General features: G+C 43.4%; 1 protein-coding gene across 1 annotated transcript in view; it reads left to right on the forward strand.

The window, feature by feature from the left end:
* Marchf10 (membrane associated ring-CH-type finger 10) overlaps window positions 1-20387 on the forward strand; it is an 85440-nt gene that overhangs the window by 22339 nt on the left and 42714 nt on the right. The window contains 1 exon segment of the mRNA XM_047542763.1: window positions 14364-14535. Within this exon segment, the coding sequence (XP_047398719.1) occupies window positions 14364-14535 (172 nt within the window).

Consider the following 20387-nt stretch of genomic DNA (forward strand, 5'->3'; position numbering starts at 1 on the left):
CTTTATTCATTAAAAATTATAATACAATTATTTGTTAATTAAAGATAAAACAAAATTAAAAAATAAAATGCAAAAATTATAGATCGCTGTGTACAATACACTGTGTTGGGTGCTATGGGCATATAGTAATGAATAAACCATGCCCCACACTCAGGTCGTTTACAGATTGGTAAACTAAGATGTTATATAAATGCCTGTAGTTCAAGACGGTATCTGGTGAGTGTAATTAAAAAAGCAAGAGGAAACCCGGGAAAGCTCCATTGAGGATGCAGATTTCAGGCTCATCCTAAATCATGGTTAAGGTCTGGGGAGTTGGAAATGGAGGTGGGGACCTGAGGCAGGGAGGACTTTACAGGTGGAAGGAAGAGCCTAAATCCAGGCTCATTTGGGAAATGGTGAGCATCCGGTCTCCCTGCAGCAGGAAATGTGCATCAGTCCTCGTTCCAGAGCTTCCCTGTGACTTGCCATATGGAAGTCTGCCTCTTCTCTGAGGAGGCACCTGCCTGACCGTCCTCCAGGGGGCGCTCTCCTTGACACTCCCGCACACCCTCTTCAGACCAGGAAGGAGGAGGGCGTCCTTGCTCCCAGGTGCTGCTCCCAAACCATTGTTCCCCTGGCTCTGTTGGTTGATGCTCTTTCATTCCACCACCTTCCCGCTTTGATCATCCCCGCTAGTCTTCCGGCCACTCTCCTTTATTCAGTGAAGGCTCTGGTCAGCAGTTTGGTCTCTGTCCACACCACCTCTTGATCTCCTGCCTCAATCCTTGAGGACTTCAGCATCCACCTGGGTAACCCAGCCACACCCTGCCTCCTCAGTTCCTGATGTTTCTCAAGTGCCCTCCTCCATTCTGTTCTGCCACACCTAGCCCCAAGGCACACCCGGGACCTCTGATGTCACGCCCAAGTGATCCTGTCTCCAAGTCCTAGGTCATCACTGCTCTGTAGACCTCCCAGCTCTGCTACTCCATCACTTCTGGTGTGACATGTCTTCAGCCCCTTGGGAATCTCTGTTCCATTGATTCTTCTCCCTTTGTCCTGTGGTCACCCCCACTCTGGTGTTTCTTTTCTAAGCAACCTAAATTATGTGTTTGACCCTCTTTTGCAATTCCTTGTTCATTTGTCTTTTTTCACACCTGTCACAAAGCCCTGCACATCCAGTCTCTGAGCATACATCCCGGTCACTGGCAATTGCTAAAGAAAAATCACTCCACTTTGAATAATGGTGCCACTGAAAGATTACAGGCACCAACCCACTGGAATTCCTCAAAGCTGCCCAGTTACTTGGCCCAACTCTCTCTTCCCCCTCAAAGCTTCTTCCTTCTCCCCAATCTTCAGTCCTTTTCTCTTCCGCCCCACACCTGGATTCTAAAACCAACCTCTGCACCTGTGTCGGGATCCACCTCCTTGCCCTTCTCAGGACCTTACTTAGTCCATCCCATCCCTGCTGTACCCCCAAGTCGGTACCCGAGTGTTGCCGTGTGTTGCCGTCAGCACTTAAGCGTAATCTAAGGCCTCTCACCAAAAAAGAGAACAGAACAGCCCTTCCGTATCCCACACTCCCCTCCACTTATCCCTTCTTCACAGCCAGAGTTCCCAAAAGAATTATTTACACTGCCTGACTCCCCTTCCCCACCTCCTACTCACTCCCCAGCCCACTCCAATCTGGCTTCACACGCCTCATTCCACAGAAATGGCTCTTCCTCGAGCCACTTCCACATCTCTGAACGCAGCAGATCTCTTTCTGTCCTCACCACGCTTGACCTCGGAGTCACTTTGGACTCTGCTGGCTGCTGCCTCCTCCACGCGCTACCCCCCGAGCATCTGCAAAGCCGTGTCCCGTCCCCCCCCCCCCCCCCCCCCCCGCTTCCTCCCCGGTCTCTGGAGGCGGTTTCTCGTCCCTGCTTCTCATCCTCCTCCAGCTGGCTCTGAATCCTGGGATTCCTCGAGGCTCGGCTGTCTCCGCACTCTGCATTGGGGAGGGTCTTAGCCTGTTCTTGTGCCACAAACCTCTTGGCCGCCTGTGCATCCCCTTCTCAGAATATTTCCAAATGTATAAAATTGGATACACAGGCTTTCAAAGGAAACCACTTCTATTGAAATAGTCATCAAAATATTTTTAGAAATTTGTGATTCAGTAATATATGTGCTTCCTTATTAACACATTAAATAACAAGTGATGGGCGTAAAGGGTATTTTGAGACATCTGCAATGAATTTAATGAGATGCGAAAATATCTGTGATTTCCATTGGTGACAAAAATCACAGGTCCTGCTAATACTACTTGTGGTTTGTCGCCTGCATTCATAGATGAAGTATCTACTTAGATTTCAGGTAGAGGTTAGTGGAACTTCAGAAAGATGTGATTTTTTAATTTTTACCATCCAGGTTCACACCCCATCCCTAAGAAGCCCTGCTGTGTATTCTCGTTATCTCATGAACATTTAACTGCCAAAGTCAAGCCGTTAATGACCAGTACCTCCCAAGTCTACATTTCCAACCCGAAGTTCATTTTTGATCTCCAGATATAATATCCAATTGTTGACTCACTGTCTCAAAAGATACCTCAAACTCAGCTGGCCCAAGGCTAAAGCTCCCACCCTGACCTTTCATCCCGCCTCCTCTGTATCATCGTGGAAAGCTGATATTTCCTCTCCGCCTTCTTCACCAGGTCCTATCAATCTCACTTCCCCAACATCTTTTTGAGCCGCCTGTCTTTCCCCAGCACCTCTAGGTCCCTTCTGACTGCAAGTGGCTTCTTAGCAACCCTCACACTTGACTCCCGCCCCGAGTCTCATTTCCAGACCACGGGCACGGTGATGTGGGCACGGTGATGTGGACAGGGGGCTCAGCTCACCCCGTTTGCTTGCTGAAGCCCCTTCCATTGATTCTGGGGCTTTTAGAATGAGGCCCCAAATTCGTCATGCAATTCGCCAGGGACCTGGCCCTCCACGGCGCTCCCTCTGCTCCGGGCTTGGTGTCCCCTTAAGCTTCAGGAGCCTCCTGCAGCACTCGGCCTGCCACAGAGCTCAGCTGAGGTCACTTCCTCAGGGAGGCTTTCCCCGAGCACCCCTGCCCCAACTAGATCAGGGCCCTCCTACCATGTTCTTGTGTACTTTCTGTTTTCCCCCCTTCATTTATGACTCTTGCAATTTTATGCTTATTTAATAATTATTTAATTACTCTACCTCCGCTCGCAGGATATAGCTCTCTTGGGGTAAGATCTTGGTTTTACTCACATTCTCCGTTGTGAGACGTTACATTGTGTTATGGTTTGGATCTGAGGCGTCCCCCAAGAGCCCCTGTGTGAGATAATGCAGGAACGTTCAGAGGTGAAGTGATTAGAGTCAGGGAGTTGTAACCTCATCAGGGGATTAATCCACCGATATGGATTAACTGGGTGGTAACTACAGGCAGGTGAAGTGTGGTTGGAGGAGGTGGGTCACTGGGAGCGTGTCTTTGGGGTTTATATTTTGTCCCTGGTGGATGGAGCACTCTCTCTGCTTCCTGGTGGCCATGTCCTGAGCTGCTTCCTCTGCCACACACCCTTCCACCGTGAAGTTCCGCCTCACCTCGGGCCCAGAGCTTTGAAGCGGCCGACTATGTACTGAGACCTCTGAAACCATGAGGTAAAATAAACTTTTCCTCCTCTAATTGTTCTTGGCAGATATTTTGGTCACCGTGACAACAAAGCTAACTAAACACATTGCCTTCTCCTGGGTGGTTTCTTGTCATCCTAAAGCACCAAGTTTAAGACAAGATCACTTTCAAATTCATCTTTGTTTTGGGCAGTGCTGGGTGGGAATCAACCCCAGAGTCCTGAGCATGCTAAGCAAGCATCAAAATTTATCCTACATTGACTCCTGTATTCATTGTTGACTTTTCATTACCACATATACCATGAAGGGAACAAAATTTTAATCTAATGTAATAAATGTTTATTATGGACTATATGTCTTCAGTCTTTGAACAACCCAGCCACATGCTGGTGGTGTTTCCCACAAGGCATCTAGTTTATCCCACTCCCCTAATATCTATATATCTGTATTTCTGCCCCTTTTCCCCCCAACATTTTACTATGAAAGCTTCCAGACACACGGAAAGATTGAAAGAATTATACAGTAACTATCCCTACCAGCCAGTTTCTATCTTGCTGGTATTTTGCTATCTTGGCTTTATTACACGTCCTTCCATCCATTCACCTGTTGATCCGTCTTGCGTTTTGGTGTGTTTCAAAGTAAGCCACTCACATCGGTGCTTGCAGCCTCAACACCTCAGCATGGACATCATTAACCAGAGTTGCCTGTTTGTTTATGGGTTTTGTGGTTTTGATTATTTGTTTTGTTTTTTCAGGTTTTGTTTTAGAGGTAAAAATTACTTGCAGTGAATCATACCAGTCTTTTAAAAAATATTTTTCTTAGATGTTGAGAGACCTTTATTTTATTCACTTATTTATATGTGGTGCTGGGAATCAAACCCACTGCCTCACACGTGTTAGGCAAGGGCTCTACCACTGAGCCCCAGCCCCAGCCCAGAATCCTACCAATCTTGGGAGTAATGCTGGATGAGTTCTGAGGGCGCATGCGCTGGTGCTAGCCGAGCCCCACCCACCAAGTTCCCACCGCCCTCTGAAATCCTTCCTGCCCCTGCCAGCCAGCTCATGCCCTGTCCAGCTCAGAGGTGACCACTGTTCTGAATATTTTCACCACAGATTTATGCCTTTTCTTCTTCCATTTTTAAAAACTGTTTTCTATGTCATCTCAGACCCTAGTTAGAAATAGGTAGAATATACATTTTAAATAAATTAGATAACTGAATGGACCAGTTTAATAAATTAAATTTACATCATCTCCAAACATGAAAAAATATTTTTTAAAGATAACAGAAGAGTTTTGTAGAAACCGATATTCTCATATAAATCTTGGAATGTAAATTGGTGTAATATTTTTAGAGGATGATTTAGGAACAAAAAATGTTAAATCTTTGTGATACTTTTAATCTAGTGATATAATCCCCACTTTGGGGACTTTAAAGACATAACTAGAGATATACTGAACTATACAATGATATTCTTCATCACACTATTTATCATAACAAAGAGTTGAAAGGAACCAACACAAAGAATTATGATATTCATACAAGGAGGAATATATTCTAAAGACAAAGAGAACTTCAAAGAACTAATAAAACTTACTTAGCAGATTTATTCCTGCAGTTCCATTTGCATTATAATTCTGAAATTATTTCATGTTTATTGCAGAGTAAAACAAATGGACAAATATATAAATATAATTAAGGAATAAAGATTTTAAATATAAAAGAGATACAAATACATAAGTAATGGAAAGCCTTGTAGTGTTAAATTTTAATTAGAAATATTGCTGTGGATTCATGGTTTTTTAAAATACATAATTCTAATTCATCCCAACAGAAGAACTTAGAAACCCAGCCACTCCAGTGGCAATGAACACACCTACCACTTTGTAAATAACATTTTCAACTAGAAGGAACCAGAGCTTGAGAAATAACTGATTCCAGGTCTGAGGCACATAGTCTGTCTGACTATGATGTTTTATTGTATCAGAAACCAAAGAAGAACTCAAAGACTCGCCAAAAGCTACCTTCAACAGACTCTCACCACTTTGAGCTCAACTTGAGCAACAAAAAATTTGATGAGATAATTGAATGAAACATATCCTTGAGACCACAATATTAATTTGTTAATTGATTAATAAGAGAGAAAGAGGAAGAGAAGAAAGGGAAAGCACTTCTTTAGAGAAGGATGCCAGTTAATAATTGTAGAAGAGATGCAGAATTAGAAAATCATCATTTTGCTGCCCCAGGGTAAATTAGCAATTCAGGCAAAGCACATCAAAAGATACTAAAGTCATTGGGTGAGAGATACTGTTCAGAAATAGGCCATTCAGCAAGTGTCAAAGAATCATCCCACAGGCAACTTGCCAGCTACACTGGAGGACGTGCTAGAGAATCCTGACCATCCACCTTATCCTGGAGATCAAACAGCATTAGCAATATTAGGACCACCTAGCAGGCAGTTAATGTGAATAGTGCAAAGAAAGGCACCATCTGGGCGTGGTGGTGCACACCTGTAAACCCAGCAGCTCAGGAGGCTGAGGCAGGGGAATTCCAAGTTCAAAGCCAGCCTCAGCAACTCAGCGAGACCCTGTCTCTAAATGAAATATTTAAAAGGGCCGGGATGTGGCTCAGTGGTTAAGTGCCCCTGGGTTCAATTTTTGGTACCAAAAAAAAGAGAAAAAAAGAAAGGTAGCATATCACCTATAAAATATTCATACCCACAATGATTAACCTGAATTTCATTAAGAGGGAACAAATTCAGAACATAAGACATTCTATGAGGCAGCTGGCTGGATGGTAAAAATCCTGAAAAAGAACAAAAGGTCAGAGAACTACTCTAGATTAGAAGACGAAAGGGATGTAAAAACTGCATGCTAAAAAGATATCTTGGGGACAATTGGGTTTGAATATGCTCTGCATATTAGATAACATTATGAAACTATTAAAATTTCTTAGGTAAGATAATGGTGTTGTGGCTTTGTAGGAGAATGTCTGCTTTGATAGGAGATGCATGCTGAGGTATTTAGGGCCACTTTGGAGGATGGCCACTTAGAAATGATTTGGAGAGAGAATAGAGAGAGATGGAGCGAATTGACAAGATTTTTTAAAAAGGTGTTATTTATACTGTTTTTTATTTATGCTACCTTCCCTATAGATTTGAAAATTCTCAACATGGGTGGAAAAAAGTATAGGAAGGTATTTATTGCTGCAGTGTGTTGCTAAGTGGAGCAGTATAAGTGGTACAATTTTATTTTGTAAGAAAAATAATATAGCTATGCATAATAGTATACATCTAGGTAATGTTGGCTGCTATAACAAAGGGACTAAAAATGCACTGGCTCAGTCAAGACAGAAGTTTATTTCTTGCATAAGACAGTCCTGGATGGATGACCTCGGCAGGCTGCTCTTCTCTGTGGAGGCTTCCGGGGACTCAGGCTGCTGTCTCCAGCTTGTGACTTTCCAAGCTGCCGTTCCAGCTCACAGGAAGGGGGCAGGCAGAGGTCCAAGGCCAGAGATTTTCTCTGAAGCAGACTGCCTACATCTCTTCCACTCATAATCCCCTAGTGAGACCCTCCGAAGGCCACACTGCCCAAGAGGCTGAAAAATTCAGTGCTAGGTGGGCAGCCACATTGCAGCTTTGACTCCTGTAGCTTTAGCAGGGATTTCAGTGGAAAGCTAGTAGTCTCCATCACGGTCATAAAAAGGGCCCGAAAGAATACAGACCAACCTGTTAGCAGTTTCTATTTCAAGGTCAAAGGATTTTTGAATGTTTTAATTTTCTTTCTTTCTTTTTTTTTTTTTTTTTGGTGTGTGTGTGTGTGTGTGTGTGTGTGTGTGTGGTACTGGGGCTTGAACCCAGAGTGCTTTACCACTAAGCTACATACCCGGCCCTTTTTTATTTTTATTTTTATTTTTTTAATTTTGAGACAGGTATTGCTAAATTGCAGAGGCTGACCTTGAACTTGGGATCCTCCTGCCTCAGCCTCCTAGGTCACTGGGATGACAGGCATGTGCCACCTCACCAAGCTTAAAATTTCTTTTTTTATGCTTGTTTTTAATTTTCTCCTATAAGCATGCATTTCTTTAGAAATAGAGAAAATAATTATACTTTAAAAAAAAAAAACATTGAACTATAGCAATACATGCATACCTATATAGCAGCACAATTCACAATAGCCAAACTATGGAGTCAGCCTACATGTCCGTCAGTGAATGAATGGATAAAGAAAATGTGGCATATATACACAAAGGAGTTTTATTCAGTCATAAAGGAGGATGAAATTATGTTATTTGCAGGAAAATAGATGGAATTTGAGAATATTATGTTAAACAAAATAAAACTCAGATTGGAAGCTAGAGAGGAAAAAAGAAAAGAGGAGGGAGCAGATCTCATGAAAACTGAAGGAAGATCAGTAGAGTAGAGGAAAGGAACCAGGGGCAGGGAGGAGGGAAGGGAAAGTATTAATAGTGGGGGATGATATTGGCCAAATTAGATTGTTATATTGTTGCATGTACACTATGTAACAACAAAGCCCATCACCGTGTACCACTATAATGCACCAATAAAAAAAATAAGGAAAAAATAAACCACTGAAACAACAGAGAAATCATTTCGCTGGCAATTTTGCAGGATGCTTTGTTTTCTTCCTCCGAAAGAAGCCACTTTAAGGTACCACTTTAAGCATTTTTTTCTACTCAGAAACGCCCGGATGAACTTGATTCACTATTACATTGATCCTCAAAACTTCGGGAATCTCAGAGTTCCCCACAAGCAGATCCTCGGCCCACCCCCTCTACCCCGGACCCTGGACTGACTGGCCAGGAACCCTAGTGTGGTGGTTCCACTCCACACTCACCTTGGCTCACCTGTACCTGCAGCCTTGCTGATTCCTACTCCTGCTTCACGTCCCAGCACATACCATCAGCCTCGCTTGAGTTCTCATCATTTCTCAGGAATTTCAATGGCCTCGAGAATTGGTGTGACCCAGTTTGTCACTTGATTAAACGTGGTTTTGCATTTGGCTAGTAAGGCATTACTGGTTCCATGCTCCTTCGCGGTGCCCGGCACTCAGTTGAAGACATAGCAGAGCTAGTTGCTAGTTGAAGCGTAGCTTCTCATCACCTTCCACGTTTCACGACCTCTTATTTTGAGTAGGCAGCATTTTCTTTCTTTTTTTAAAAATTTTTTTTTTAGTTGTAGATGGACTCAATACCTTGTTTCATTTATTTATTTTTATGCGGTGCCGAGGCTCGAACCCAGTGCCTCACGCCTGCCAGGCAAGCGCTCCACCACTGAGCCCCAGCCCCAGCCCATAGGCAGCATTTTTGAGGATGACCTCATATTGCTCAGAGGCTCCTCTCAGCTCCAAAGGAGAATAAAAATTCAAATGAAGATGATGGGCACATACATCATAGCAAAACCATATCTGAAAAATACCTAACTCCGGGGCAATCTTGTTGTGGTACTAAGCACTACATTTTAGTGTTCAAATATTTAAAATCCAACCATTTTCTGACCACATACTGCTTCTTTACCTACTGCCCACCGCACAGAACCCATCCCTGCTACACCCGGAGAAATACCACACAGGTGTCCCCAGTATTAAGAAACCTAAAACACGTCACCCGTGTCGACTGTGACCTCTGCACCACACCAATGGTTAACGTGCACTAGAGGAAACACCTAAAGGGCATCAGAAAATACGCCATGCTTGCCACTTCTACAGCCCCCCACTCTGAGGGTCACCCAGTGGGCAGTCCGTAGTGGGATGGAGAGTAATTGCAAAGTGAGTCCTAAAGTCACACACATACTCCGCTTCCAAGAGCAGACCCAACAGTGGCCAAATGTTAGCGAGATTTTAATCACTGAGGCCACTCAGGAGAGGGTCCCAGATGGGTCATTCCAACCTTCCAGCATGTGAATCAGAAGACTGCAGGCAGCAGAGAGTTCTCTAGAGAACCTGATGCCATATAGTTATGCATATGGTCACCCAGCTGACTCCAAAAAGCATCTTATGGCAAAATGGAGAGCAAGAGCGTTCAGGTTGACCCTAGTATCACCCATCCTCCCCTGGCAGCCACGACCTTCGGTGGAAGGACAAATAAGCTTAAGTGTGATTCAGGTGGGGAGGACCCAAGCCCAAAGAAACCAAAAAGGCTCTTGACCTCTGTTCTCTATTGTTGTTCCATTTTATGGTTCTGGTAACCTCAAAATGTCCTGCAAACACGTGAAGCCTTTTGCTGCTCTTAGACTTTCCTCTGGACAAAAGACAGTCTAGTCTGCTTGGTGCTGCAACGCCACTCTGGGTACAATACCACTCTGTAGAGCATGCTCTGTACTTCTTTGCTATGTAAAGGTACCCATCCTATCCAGAGTGCTCTTCACGCAAGCCGTCCTCAATTCCCTAAGGCATTTTTTGTGTATGCAGCACAACTTGAATGTGGACTTTGGGGACAGCGCTCTGAAGATATCATTTGTGTACATTGTCCCTGGTCAACCTTCTCGTGTCGCAGTTTGACTGCCGAGGTTCCCTTCCTTGATGACACCGTTTCGCAATCCCATAAGACTAAGTTTGTTTCAAACGTAAGAAAGACACACTCTTTCCGTGGCACCAACCTGACGCCACCCTTCGCCTCTTCCCTCTTCTTCACGGAAAGTCATGCCCTGATCCACACTGCATCCTAAGATCCCCCCAGCTCAGCCTTCCCCAGCGGATACCCAGCAAAACTGGGTTTCACGGACATCACTCAGCGTTCAGCAGCACCCCTGGGGAGAGACGGCTACAGCACATCAACCCAGAACCAATTTCCTGGGTCTTGGAAAGGAGCCATCAAACGAGTTGGAAAATAACTTCAAGTCTTTTCTGTCCCTGTCTACTCGAGTCTGCGTGTCCTCGATCAGCTGTGTTGGTCACCTCACCCTTTTATGCTCAATATTGGTTCACCCCAGTTTTCAAAACTCTAGTCCTCACATTCCCAAGGAGATGCATCCCACTCCCCCACCCCTGTGCCTCCATCTTCCAGGAGATCTCCCTTGAACCATTAGGGCATTTCTAAGTCCTCACCTGAGTGCCTTTTTCCTTAATTAATCATGCCTCTTCTTTTCCCATTGTGAATCTTTCTCTGATCTTTTTTTTTTTTTTTTTTTTGGTACCAGGGATTGAACCCAAGGGTGTTCAACCACTGAACCCCCCCCAGCCCTTTTTTATATATTTTATTTAGAGACCAGGTCCTAAGTTGCTTAGGGCCTCACTAAGTTGCTGAAGCTGGCTTTGAACTTGCGATCCTCCTGCCTCAGCCTCCCAAGCTGCTGGGATTATTATGTGTGCCATTGCGCCCAGCTTTTTCTGAATTTTTGAAACAGCTGAGCCCTGGGCAGAGTAATATATTTACTTTATTATGTATGATGCCAGAAGGGCAAGTAGGGGATCTTTGGGAAGTCTTAAATGTAAAAATAACAATACTCCAGAAAAAAAAAAATGGATGGATTGATCAATAACTTATTCTAGGCAACATGGCTTTATCAAGATCTTTATCAAATTCTCAATATTAAACCATGTAGGATGTAGGTTGGGTTTTTTGTTGTACTTTGTCATTTGGTGGGGTTTGTTGTTGATGTTGTCATTGTTTTAGGCTTTGACTCTGAACGATAGAGCTGGTTTTCTTCTAAAAGAAATAGCAACATGCTGCTGCCTCCACCTCCACGTGACATTTCAACTCAGGAACATATGGAGAAGAAATGAAAACTGTAATTTTCAGAATTATAAGAGGAAAATACAGGTTTTAAAAATCAACTTTAAGTCAAAAAACTTAATTATTGCTTGTTCAATAATCTCTAAATATTATCAAATGTTTGCTCTTAGAGCTTTACTGTCTGAAAAAAAATGCACATTTTCTTAAGACTGAAGGAATTTCAACTGGCTATTTATGACTATAATAAATTATATGGTCTGCAGAAAAAAAAAAAAAAAAAAAAACAAGAGTGCCATAGAGGAACGGACCCACCTCCCTGTTCGTCTCTCTTTGGAATAGGCGAAATCCAATAGGGGTTTTCACTGGGGTCTTTGGCTTTGGTTTCAACAGTGGGTGGTTAGTGTTTAGTAGTCAGCTTGTTACTTTTAAAGGTGGTCGAATGTGAATATCTAATTGCAAAAACCAACATTTACGTGGCCCTTACTGTCTTATATGTACCTAATACTTGCTAAATGCATATCTTATCTCATTTAATCCTCATGAAGCCACCAAAAGGTAGATATTGTTCATGCATGAGAAAATCTGAGACTTGGAGAGAAAGAAAAAAAAACCAACCCAGTCAACAATTACTATGTGCCAAAGGTGGGATTTGCTCCCAGGGAGCTGGGCGCCTGAGTTTTAAATACCACACTTTATTGCCAGAATGAGCCGCAACTTCTCCCACCAAACAATCATCCTCCCCAGAGGGGACAATGGGTTTTCAGGAGAGGGTAGAGGAAAATGGCAGGGGACATGAGTGAGGACAGAAGAAGCCGAAATGTCCTGCTTAAGATTGCTCAATGAGGCGAGCAGGAAAGGATCCATTAGCACATTCCTAAGAATTACTGGTCTGGCCACTGTGACTTCTGTCTCCATCTGACCAAGTCACACACTTCTGGTGGCAATTTCTGGACTCTTAGGAATGATTAACACCTGGAAGTAAGGATGATTGGGAACCAGGAAGCGGAGAAGGATGTACTTAGAAAACAGGTGCACAACCTCCCCTAGCAGGCGTGGTTTGATTGGCCAAGCCCCCCCTCACCTCTGTGTGCTCCTGGAGGCTCAAAGTAATGAATGGGTGAAGGAAGGATAAACGGGGCTTAACACACACCCAATAAAGAGTTGTTTGGCCAACTCCTCCCAATTCCCCACTGCCTGGGGGCAAGCAAAGAATTCCAGCCCTAACTGGGGGTGAGGGGATGGATCCACTAACGTTAGCAGACACCTGCTCCTGATGCTCCAGCGCAGGTGTTGCAAGTCTTAGCCTAGAGCATCTTTCCTGCCTTTATGCTCACTGGAAATAAAAGGTTGAAATGCCGGCTGCTGGGTAAGCAGGCTTCCTGGCCATCTAAAGTAAGCGAGCTGTTCACGTTGGAGAGATTCTGCCCCATGTTCACTGCTGCTCTGCTTGGAACCCGAATCCAGGACTGTGACTTCCATCACCTGCTTACAATGACAGTCTTAGGCATCATAACTAAAATTTGCCCACGCTTCCTTTTCTGAGAATAGAGGACTCATCTCATGCTCAGAAATGACCTAATATTTCATCTTAGACATTTCAGAATAATTCTCAAGGATTTCTATTAAGTCACACAATCAAAAGGGGAAAATGGCGAAACAATCAATTCATTATGTCTTGTCCTCTTCCTGTCCCTTTATCTCAGGGTGGTCTGTTTTCTGAAAATATATGGAGTAACAATAATTATTTGGCTGAAGTCCGTATCCAAACTCTACATTTAAACACATGATGTATTGCCTTGGAGCATAATGATCTGTCTACCTGTGGATTTATAGAGCCTTTGTATAGCAGACTGACAAGCAGAGGACTTTTTAGAGTTTAGTTTGTCTTACGTTGTACCCAATAATTCAAAGCTATTTGGAATATTTTCCTGAGTCAGGAGCCGGTGACACAACTGTCCATGAGAACCATGAGCAGCACGGTCGATACAAATTGCAGCAGCTGGGGAGGTGCTGGGGACACTCATTGAGCTTCCCATGTCTGCAGAAGTCCACATTTACAGAGAGCGTTCCAGTACTGGGCGAATGTGCAATGTAGGGGAACACCCTTAGAGGTGGGGGTGGAGCAACCCTTGGGATTTTGTTTGGTGCACAGCATCTGGCCTACCCAATCTTGCTATTACCAGGTCCTAAAGCCCTCAGGCTGTACTTAAATCACCCTGGATGACCAGGTTTCTGATAGTCATTTATATTGTTGTCACCATTTCTTTGGTGGGTGTAAATGTGGCAAAGTATAAAACTGTTGAATGCCTGGATAATTTTTATCACGTCTGCCAGGCTGTGTTGAGATTTTCTGACACCACAGGAATCATGATTTGTCCATGCATAGATTTATACTGACTTTTTTATAGAAGACTGACAAGGAGGAGACTTTTTAAGATTCATCTGTCTTATACTACACCCAATAATGCAGAATATTGAAACTGGGGTCTATTTAATCAGTCTCCACCACACTATCGCAATTTCCTCTTGTCAAGTATATGATTAACATAAGGAACATATTCCCTCACCCACCCCCAAAGTAGTTCAAATAACAAACTGCAAGAAATTTTAAAGCACTGTTTTTTTTTTTTTCTCCTTTCATAGTATCTTTTAACATGAGCTACTTATTGGTCATCAAATTACTTATGGGTCAGAAATGCATTCTTTTCATAATGTGTCAGAAAACAGACTCAGAAATTCAGTCTTATCATAATGTTTTACAAATAACCTCTTTGACTTTGCCATTATTTCTAAGTTGATACTCCCAGATACACCCAGTCCATTAAAAAAAAAAAAAAAAAAAAAGGCTGGGGAGATAGTTCAGTTGGTATAGTACTTGCCCTGGGTTCAATCCCCAGCACCACAAAAAAAAAAAAAAAAAAAAAAACAACTCACCAACAAAAGGGTTCATTGAACATGGCAGGATCTTCAGCATCATTGAGGGAGGGCTCCCTACATTGTCCTCAGTTCTTTTTTCTTTACTTTAGCAAAGGTGACCTACTTGGCCATTGACACCAGACATCTTTCATTTTTGGTAGAGCTCTGGTGAGGAGGATTCTCTAACTGAATCAAGATCATCTAGCAAGATATGTGGGGTTAAGTGTGAATCCAAACTTCCAGCAATTGACCAAACATCAGTCAAGCAAAAACATAAAAGTACTATGACTTCAAGGAAACCCGAGAAATCAGAAACCACCAAATCCTCTTCAGGTGAGTGTCTGGTTTATTGAAATTCACAACTTCTAAAAATCCCTGCCTTCACGATCATAACAATCAAATTAGTGGTGTTGGTTAAACCTGGTGTTTTCCAAGTGACTAATTTCTGTTTGGGAAGCTCAATGATCCTATGTGCATGGTAAATTCCACAGTAGACTATTAGGTCAAAGAGGCATGACATATGCAAAGCAACTGTCTCCTTGCCAAGTTCTCCAGCCAATCATCTGCTTAGTGTGGCCCCAGGTATCAAGTGATGACTCAGGCCAAAGGAGCTTTCAAAAGCAATCGAATGGCTTAATTTATAGCTGAAAGGGAAACTAATAAAGTCCTCCAATCCTGGGTTTGTCCTCCCTGGGAAAAAAGGAAATCCTCCCTTTTGTGCAATTTGGTAAAGAATTCACTCTTTCGCTGCCTTCAAATCACAGATTGGTCTTGTACTAGGGGCAGGAGTGACTTAATAGTGTTCAGAAGAGAGTTAAAATTGTCGGAAAGATTAGAATCCCTTGGGTTCACCCCCATCAAAGTCAACATCTATAGGACAAACTTGACCCCTCTGGGAACCAGTGTAAGTTGGGGTAAGTAGGCAGAAAGTGCTGCCTTCTGGGAAGGGATCCAAACGAACTGCCTCAGAATTCGTAAATAACTGCAATTCATTAAAATCCAAATCACAGCGACTCCTAATCCTAAATAGCGACTGTCATGCATCCACCCGTCCAGTTAAATCTTAATGCATTTTTAGAAAATGTCAGCTTTCACTCAGATTAACCACCCACGTTTTATTTCTCTAACGAAGTAAAAGCCAAATTGACTTTTTTTTTTTTTCTTTTTGTGGTGCTGAGGATCAAACCCAGAGCAAGTACTCTACCACTGAGCTGTACCCCAGCCCTCAGATCCATCTCTCTAATGATGTCCTCTAGGCAAAGCCCCATCTCTTGTTCCTTATTTAATCAGGGAAAAGTAACACCATAGTTAATTTCTCATTTTAAGACTTTAATAGGAATTAGGCTCTTCATTCAACTGTTTTAAGGCTGAAATAAAGCAGATGGGGTCATGCTGCAAATATTTCAAAATATGAATTATAATTTATTGAATTGAAGATTTCTTAATTGAAAATTTTTTAGTATAAGTTTAAATAACGTGATTCCACTCAATCAATATGACTTTTTGCCTTCTTGCTAAAACCTGGTATCTGTTTGCTTTGTCATCTCTGGAGAAAAACCATTCAAATGAACTGTTGAGGCCCACTTGATGATTTAGTTTGTCTGATTAATACAGATATTTTTCGAATTGTGCAAACTCCATATGGAACTTAGAGCATAGACAAAAAGAGGGAATTAATTCTCTTTCCAGTCTATAAAACATCAAATTTGAAGAATTACCAGACTGAAAAACACCAAGGTTTAAGCAAGAGAGCCAAATTGGCAAAAGACATCTTTTTCATCAAATGAGGGATGTCACTTGTAGTAAATTATTTACAAACTGCCAGCTTCATCATCATGTTATGGCCCGAGCTTATGTCCAAGACCCATGCAGCTGTGCGCTGGACAGGAACCGGCGGCTGTCTGTCCAGCACAGCGGTCCTCAAGATTGATGGCAGTGCCGGATCAGGGGTGCAGTGGTCTGGGTTGATCAAGAAGCTGGCTAAAAGCAAAGCACACTGGTGTGTTACCCCCCATTCATCCGCTCGTTTCCCTCACATGGACTCACCCTTGGCGTTCCCAATTAGCTTAGTGAAATGGGAACCTAGAACCGTGGCAAGAATTTAAGTTAAGCCTGTTCAGGAAAAGTCAAGCTGCGTGTGGCGACGATGCAAACAATTGAGGCAAATGCTCTGCTGTTACAGAAAAAGAGGAGTTGGTTTCTGAATTATCTGGACACTGACCTGATCCACTAGCTGAATGCAGTTGCCTGCTTCATTTCCGTAGAGAAATATTTCCTAAAGCGTTTTGGGGGGTGACCCCAAGTTGGCAGTGCAAGGCCCAACCTCTTTTTTCTATGTCAGACCTGAAGCACCAAACACAGTGAAATCCCTCTGTGTGACATCTGCCTAAAAGGTCAGCCGTCCTTCCATACTGTGTGAGCCCAGGCTGTTCCCGGATAAGAGGGTGTAGCTGGGAACTGTGGCTTGCCTTACCATAACTCTAGGATGATAATCCATCCTCCTAGGACCTAGTGAATGCACTCCACAGATTCATAACCAAGAAGGCACCAGATTCTCACTATTCTTCACACTCTATCCAAAGGAGGTCACACGTTTAAGTTAAGTTCAACTATTTCTGGATTAGTTGACTTGTGATGCTCCTTGTTATCCCTCTCTGCGTGGTAGGGTGAGTGACTGATGGGCAAGTTCTTTGGAATTAAAATGTTTGTTTTAGCTGGATGCAGTGGTGCACATTTGTAATCCTAATGACTCTGGAGACTGAGGCAGGAGGATTGTGAGTTTGAGGTCAACCTCAGAAACTTAGTGAGACCCTATCTCAAAAAATTTAGAAGGGCAGAATTAAAGTCAGTAAACTATAGCAATACATGCAGACCCATGTTTATAGCAGCACAATTCACAATAGCCAAACTATGGAACCAAGCTGCATGTCCATCAATAGATGAATGGGTAAAGAAAACATAGCATATATACACAATGGAGTTTTATTCAGCCATAAAGAAGAATGAAATTATGTCATTTGCAGGAAAATGGATGGAACTTGGTAATACTGTTAAGTGAAACTCAGAAAGTTATAAGTCCTATGTTTTCTCTCAGATGTGGAAGCTAGAAAGGAAAAAGAAAGGGGGCAGATCTCATGAAAAGTGAAGGGAGATCTATAGAGTAGAGGAAAGGCACCAGGGGGAGGCAGGAGGGGAGGGAAAGTGTTAATACTGGGGGATGATATTGGCCAATTTATATTGTCATATTGTGTGTATGTACAAATATGTAACAATGAATCTCACTATTACATACAACTATAATGCACCAATAAAAATGGAAATAAAACAGATATATATGTAAATATGCATATATTCAAAAAATTAGAAAGGGCTTGGAGATATAGCTCTGTGGTAGAGTACCTCTGTGTTCAATCCCCAGAATTATTATTTTTTAGATGCTTGGGTAGCTTCTGGTCCCCATATCTTATTTGCTGTGCACCTTTTGGCAAGTAATTTCCCTGTGCCTCAGTTTCATCCTCTGTAAATGGGGGAGGGGTAAAAACAGATCCTACCTGCTGGGATTGCTAGAAAGAATCGGTGATAAGTATGTTCAACCATTAGAATAGCCCACGACACTGTAACCACTTCATAAATTATAGCGTTATGATACCTCTCATATGAAAGCAGCATTTGGCAAAGAAAAGAGAATAGAAAAACATTATCTTCCTTGTCTAAAGCTTGTCCCCACCTCCCTATTTTTTTCCCTTACAAAAATCGAAGATGTATTTTTTAAATCTCTGACATAAATGCAGAAACGGATGCTTTTTCTACTCTCTTGAGTTTCCAAAGCAAAACACAAAATGGAAAAAGACAAATAATCAGGAATTATTCATCAAGTCAAAGATACGCTTTGTCTCCAAAAAGACATGGAAAATTCAGGCAGTGTGTCAAGACCCACTTGGGTCTGATGTGTAGTTGACGCAGAATCCTTCACAACCAGGGTGAACACTGGGGTGGGTGAGAAATAAGCCTAGCAGAGTTGCATACATTTCAGGGCTCTATGTGGGTCAGTGAGATGCAGAGCAATCAGCAGGCTCAGCAAATGCAGGGGTGCAGGGATGATTGGGGAACTACGGTGGCCTCCAATTCCTGCCTGCTCTGAAGACCTTTGCCAGCCCCGCCCTGGGTTGGAAAGGGGCCGCCTCTCCCTTCCAGGACATGGAGAGGCATCCAAAGGCCATTGTGCTGTGGGGTTCTGGCTCACAGAGCCCTGAAGTGCTCTCTACCCCAGGGCCAAGCGCATGGGAAGCCAGCATGCCCTCTCCTGCTCTCTGCTCTCACCTGGATCCCGGGCAGAACCCCAGTTATGTTTCAGGAAAACAGATCTGGATGGAGTCCGGGGAAGCTGCTTCCAAAATCTTGCCCTTTAAAACAAAGCCAAGCGTTCTGAGATCATCCTCGCTCATTATCGAGCTCAATGTTAGCCATGCCCAGATTCAGATCTGCAGGAGTGAGACCTAGGCTGCCTGACTGCAGCTTATCCTGAAGACGCGCTCTTGTAGAACTAAGCCAGAGTGGTGAATTCAAGTTTTAAAAGATAGAAATCTAAAATAACTGTGGTCTCTTTTGGATTGGGAAATATTTAAAGAGCAGCCTGGAAGAGGAATTTGAGGGCAAATTCTGAAATCTTCATAATTTGCCTTGCAAATAAATTCTATTGAAGTTTTTCTCTGAAAGGCCAAGATGAATGGGTTTCCTAGCAAGTCCTGCTGGTGTCCAACAACTGTCCAAGCTATCTGCCCACAACAGGAAAAAAAAAAAAAAATGTAAATGAGAGAATAATTATTTTTTTTTACAGAAATCCATAATTCCCAATCCATTTTTGCAAATGCTTCTAAGACAGAGGGGCTGGGAGGTATCACAGAGCCCAGAATGTGAAGTCTTGGCTCAGAATCCTGGCTCTACCACTTTATAGCCCTAAAAATGTGAGCTGGCAACTTCTCAACTCAGTCTCCTCATCAGTAAAATGGAGTTACAGTATTGCTACTTCACCAGGCAGGTAGAAGATGGGTGTCAACCAGGCTTTAGGTGAAGGTAGACCCTTAGTCCTTCCTCTGCTTCCAAAGCCTGCTTCTAACACCACCTGCCGTGCCAGGGCCAGGAGAGAAAACTGCCTGGGCAAAGCAGTTTGAGATGTGAGCGATGTTATAATTTAGTTATAAAAAATCTGGAAGTATTTGATCACTGAAGAAGGCATCCATTTACTGAGTACCTATGGGGATGTTAACAGATACACTCAGCTGTTCCCCTGGCTCCTGTTCCCCATCCTGGGCGTATGAGACCAGAGCAAATTGGGTTTTTCATTCATCACTCGTTCATGCAGTCCTTCATTCACTGCTGGGCCCTGGGGATAAAATACACAGGTCCCCCACCCTCCAGGGCCTCCCAGCCTAGTGGGCAGCCAGGACACCAACAGGGCAAACAGTGCAGCACTCACCCCGACCAAGGTAAGTCCTGAGAACTTGTGGGAAGGAGTGGACAAGGTGAGAATCCTGAAGGGGACAGGATTTAACAGGTGAGGAGAGCAAGGAAGACGTGCCCAGCAGGAGGTGCTGAGCATGGCAGGCCTGGAGGAGAGGGACAGACAGGCGTCAAGGAGCTACAGATAGTCTAGGGTCTTGTGCTTCCACGCACCCCAAGACCAGGAGCGGAGGCATCACCTGAGAGCTTATTAGAAATGCAAACCTGAAGCCAGGCACAGTGGCACACATCTGCAGTCACAGTGACTTGGGAGGCTGAAATGGGAGGATCACAAGTTCAAGACCACCTCAGCAACTTAGCAAGGCCCTGGGTACTTAGTGAGACCCTATCTCAAAATTTAAAAAATAAAAAGGGCTGGGGAAGTGGCTCTGTGGTATATTATCCCTGGGTTAAATCCCCAGTATCAATCAATCAGTCAATCAATCAAAGAAATTCAAACCTGAGTCCCCAACCTCGACTTACTGACTAGGAATCTGCACCTAACAAGATCTCATGGCTATTCAAATGCACATGTGAGTTTGAAAAGCTCTGGTATAGGGTCAGGCTGCATATTAGGAAGTGTAGAATATGAAATTGAGGCTCTACAGACCCAGGACCCCAAGGTCCTTGAATGACATGCTGAAGGCAGGGAGCATTGGTCATCCAAGGGGACTATGCAGGAAATG

This window comes from Sciurus carolinensis, chromosome 3 (assembly GCF_902686445.1).
Source record: "Sciurus carolinensis chromosome 3, mSciCar1.2, whole genome shotgun sequence".
NCBI classification, from domain to species: domain Eukaryota; kingdom Metazoa; phylum Chordata; class Mammalia; order Rodentia; family Sciuridae; genus Sciurus; species Sciurus carolinensis.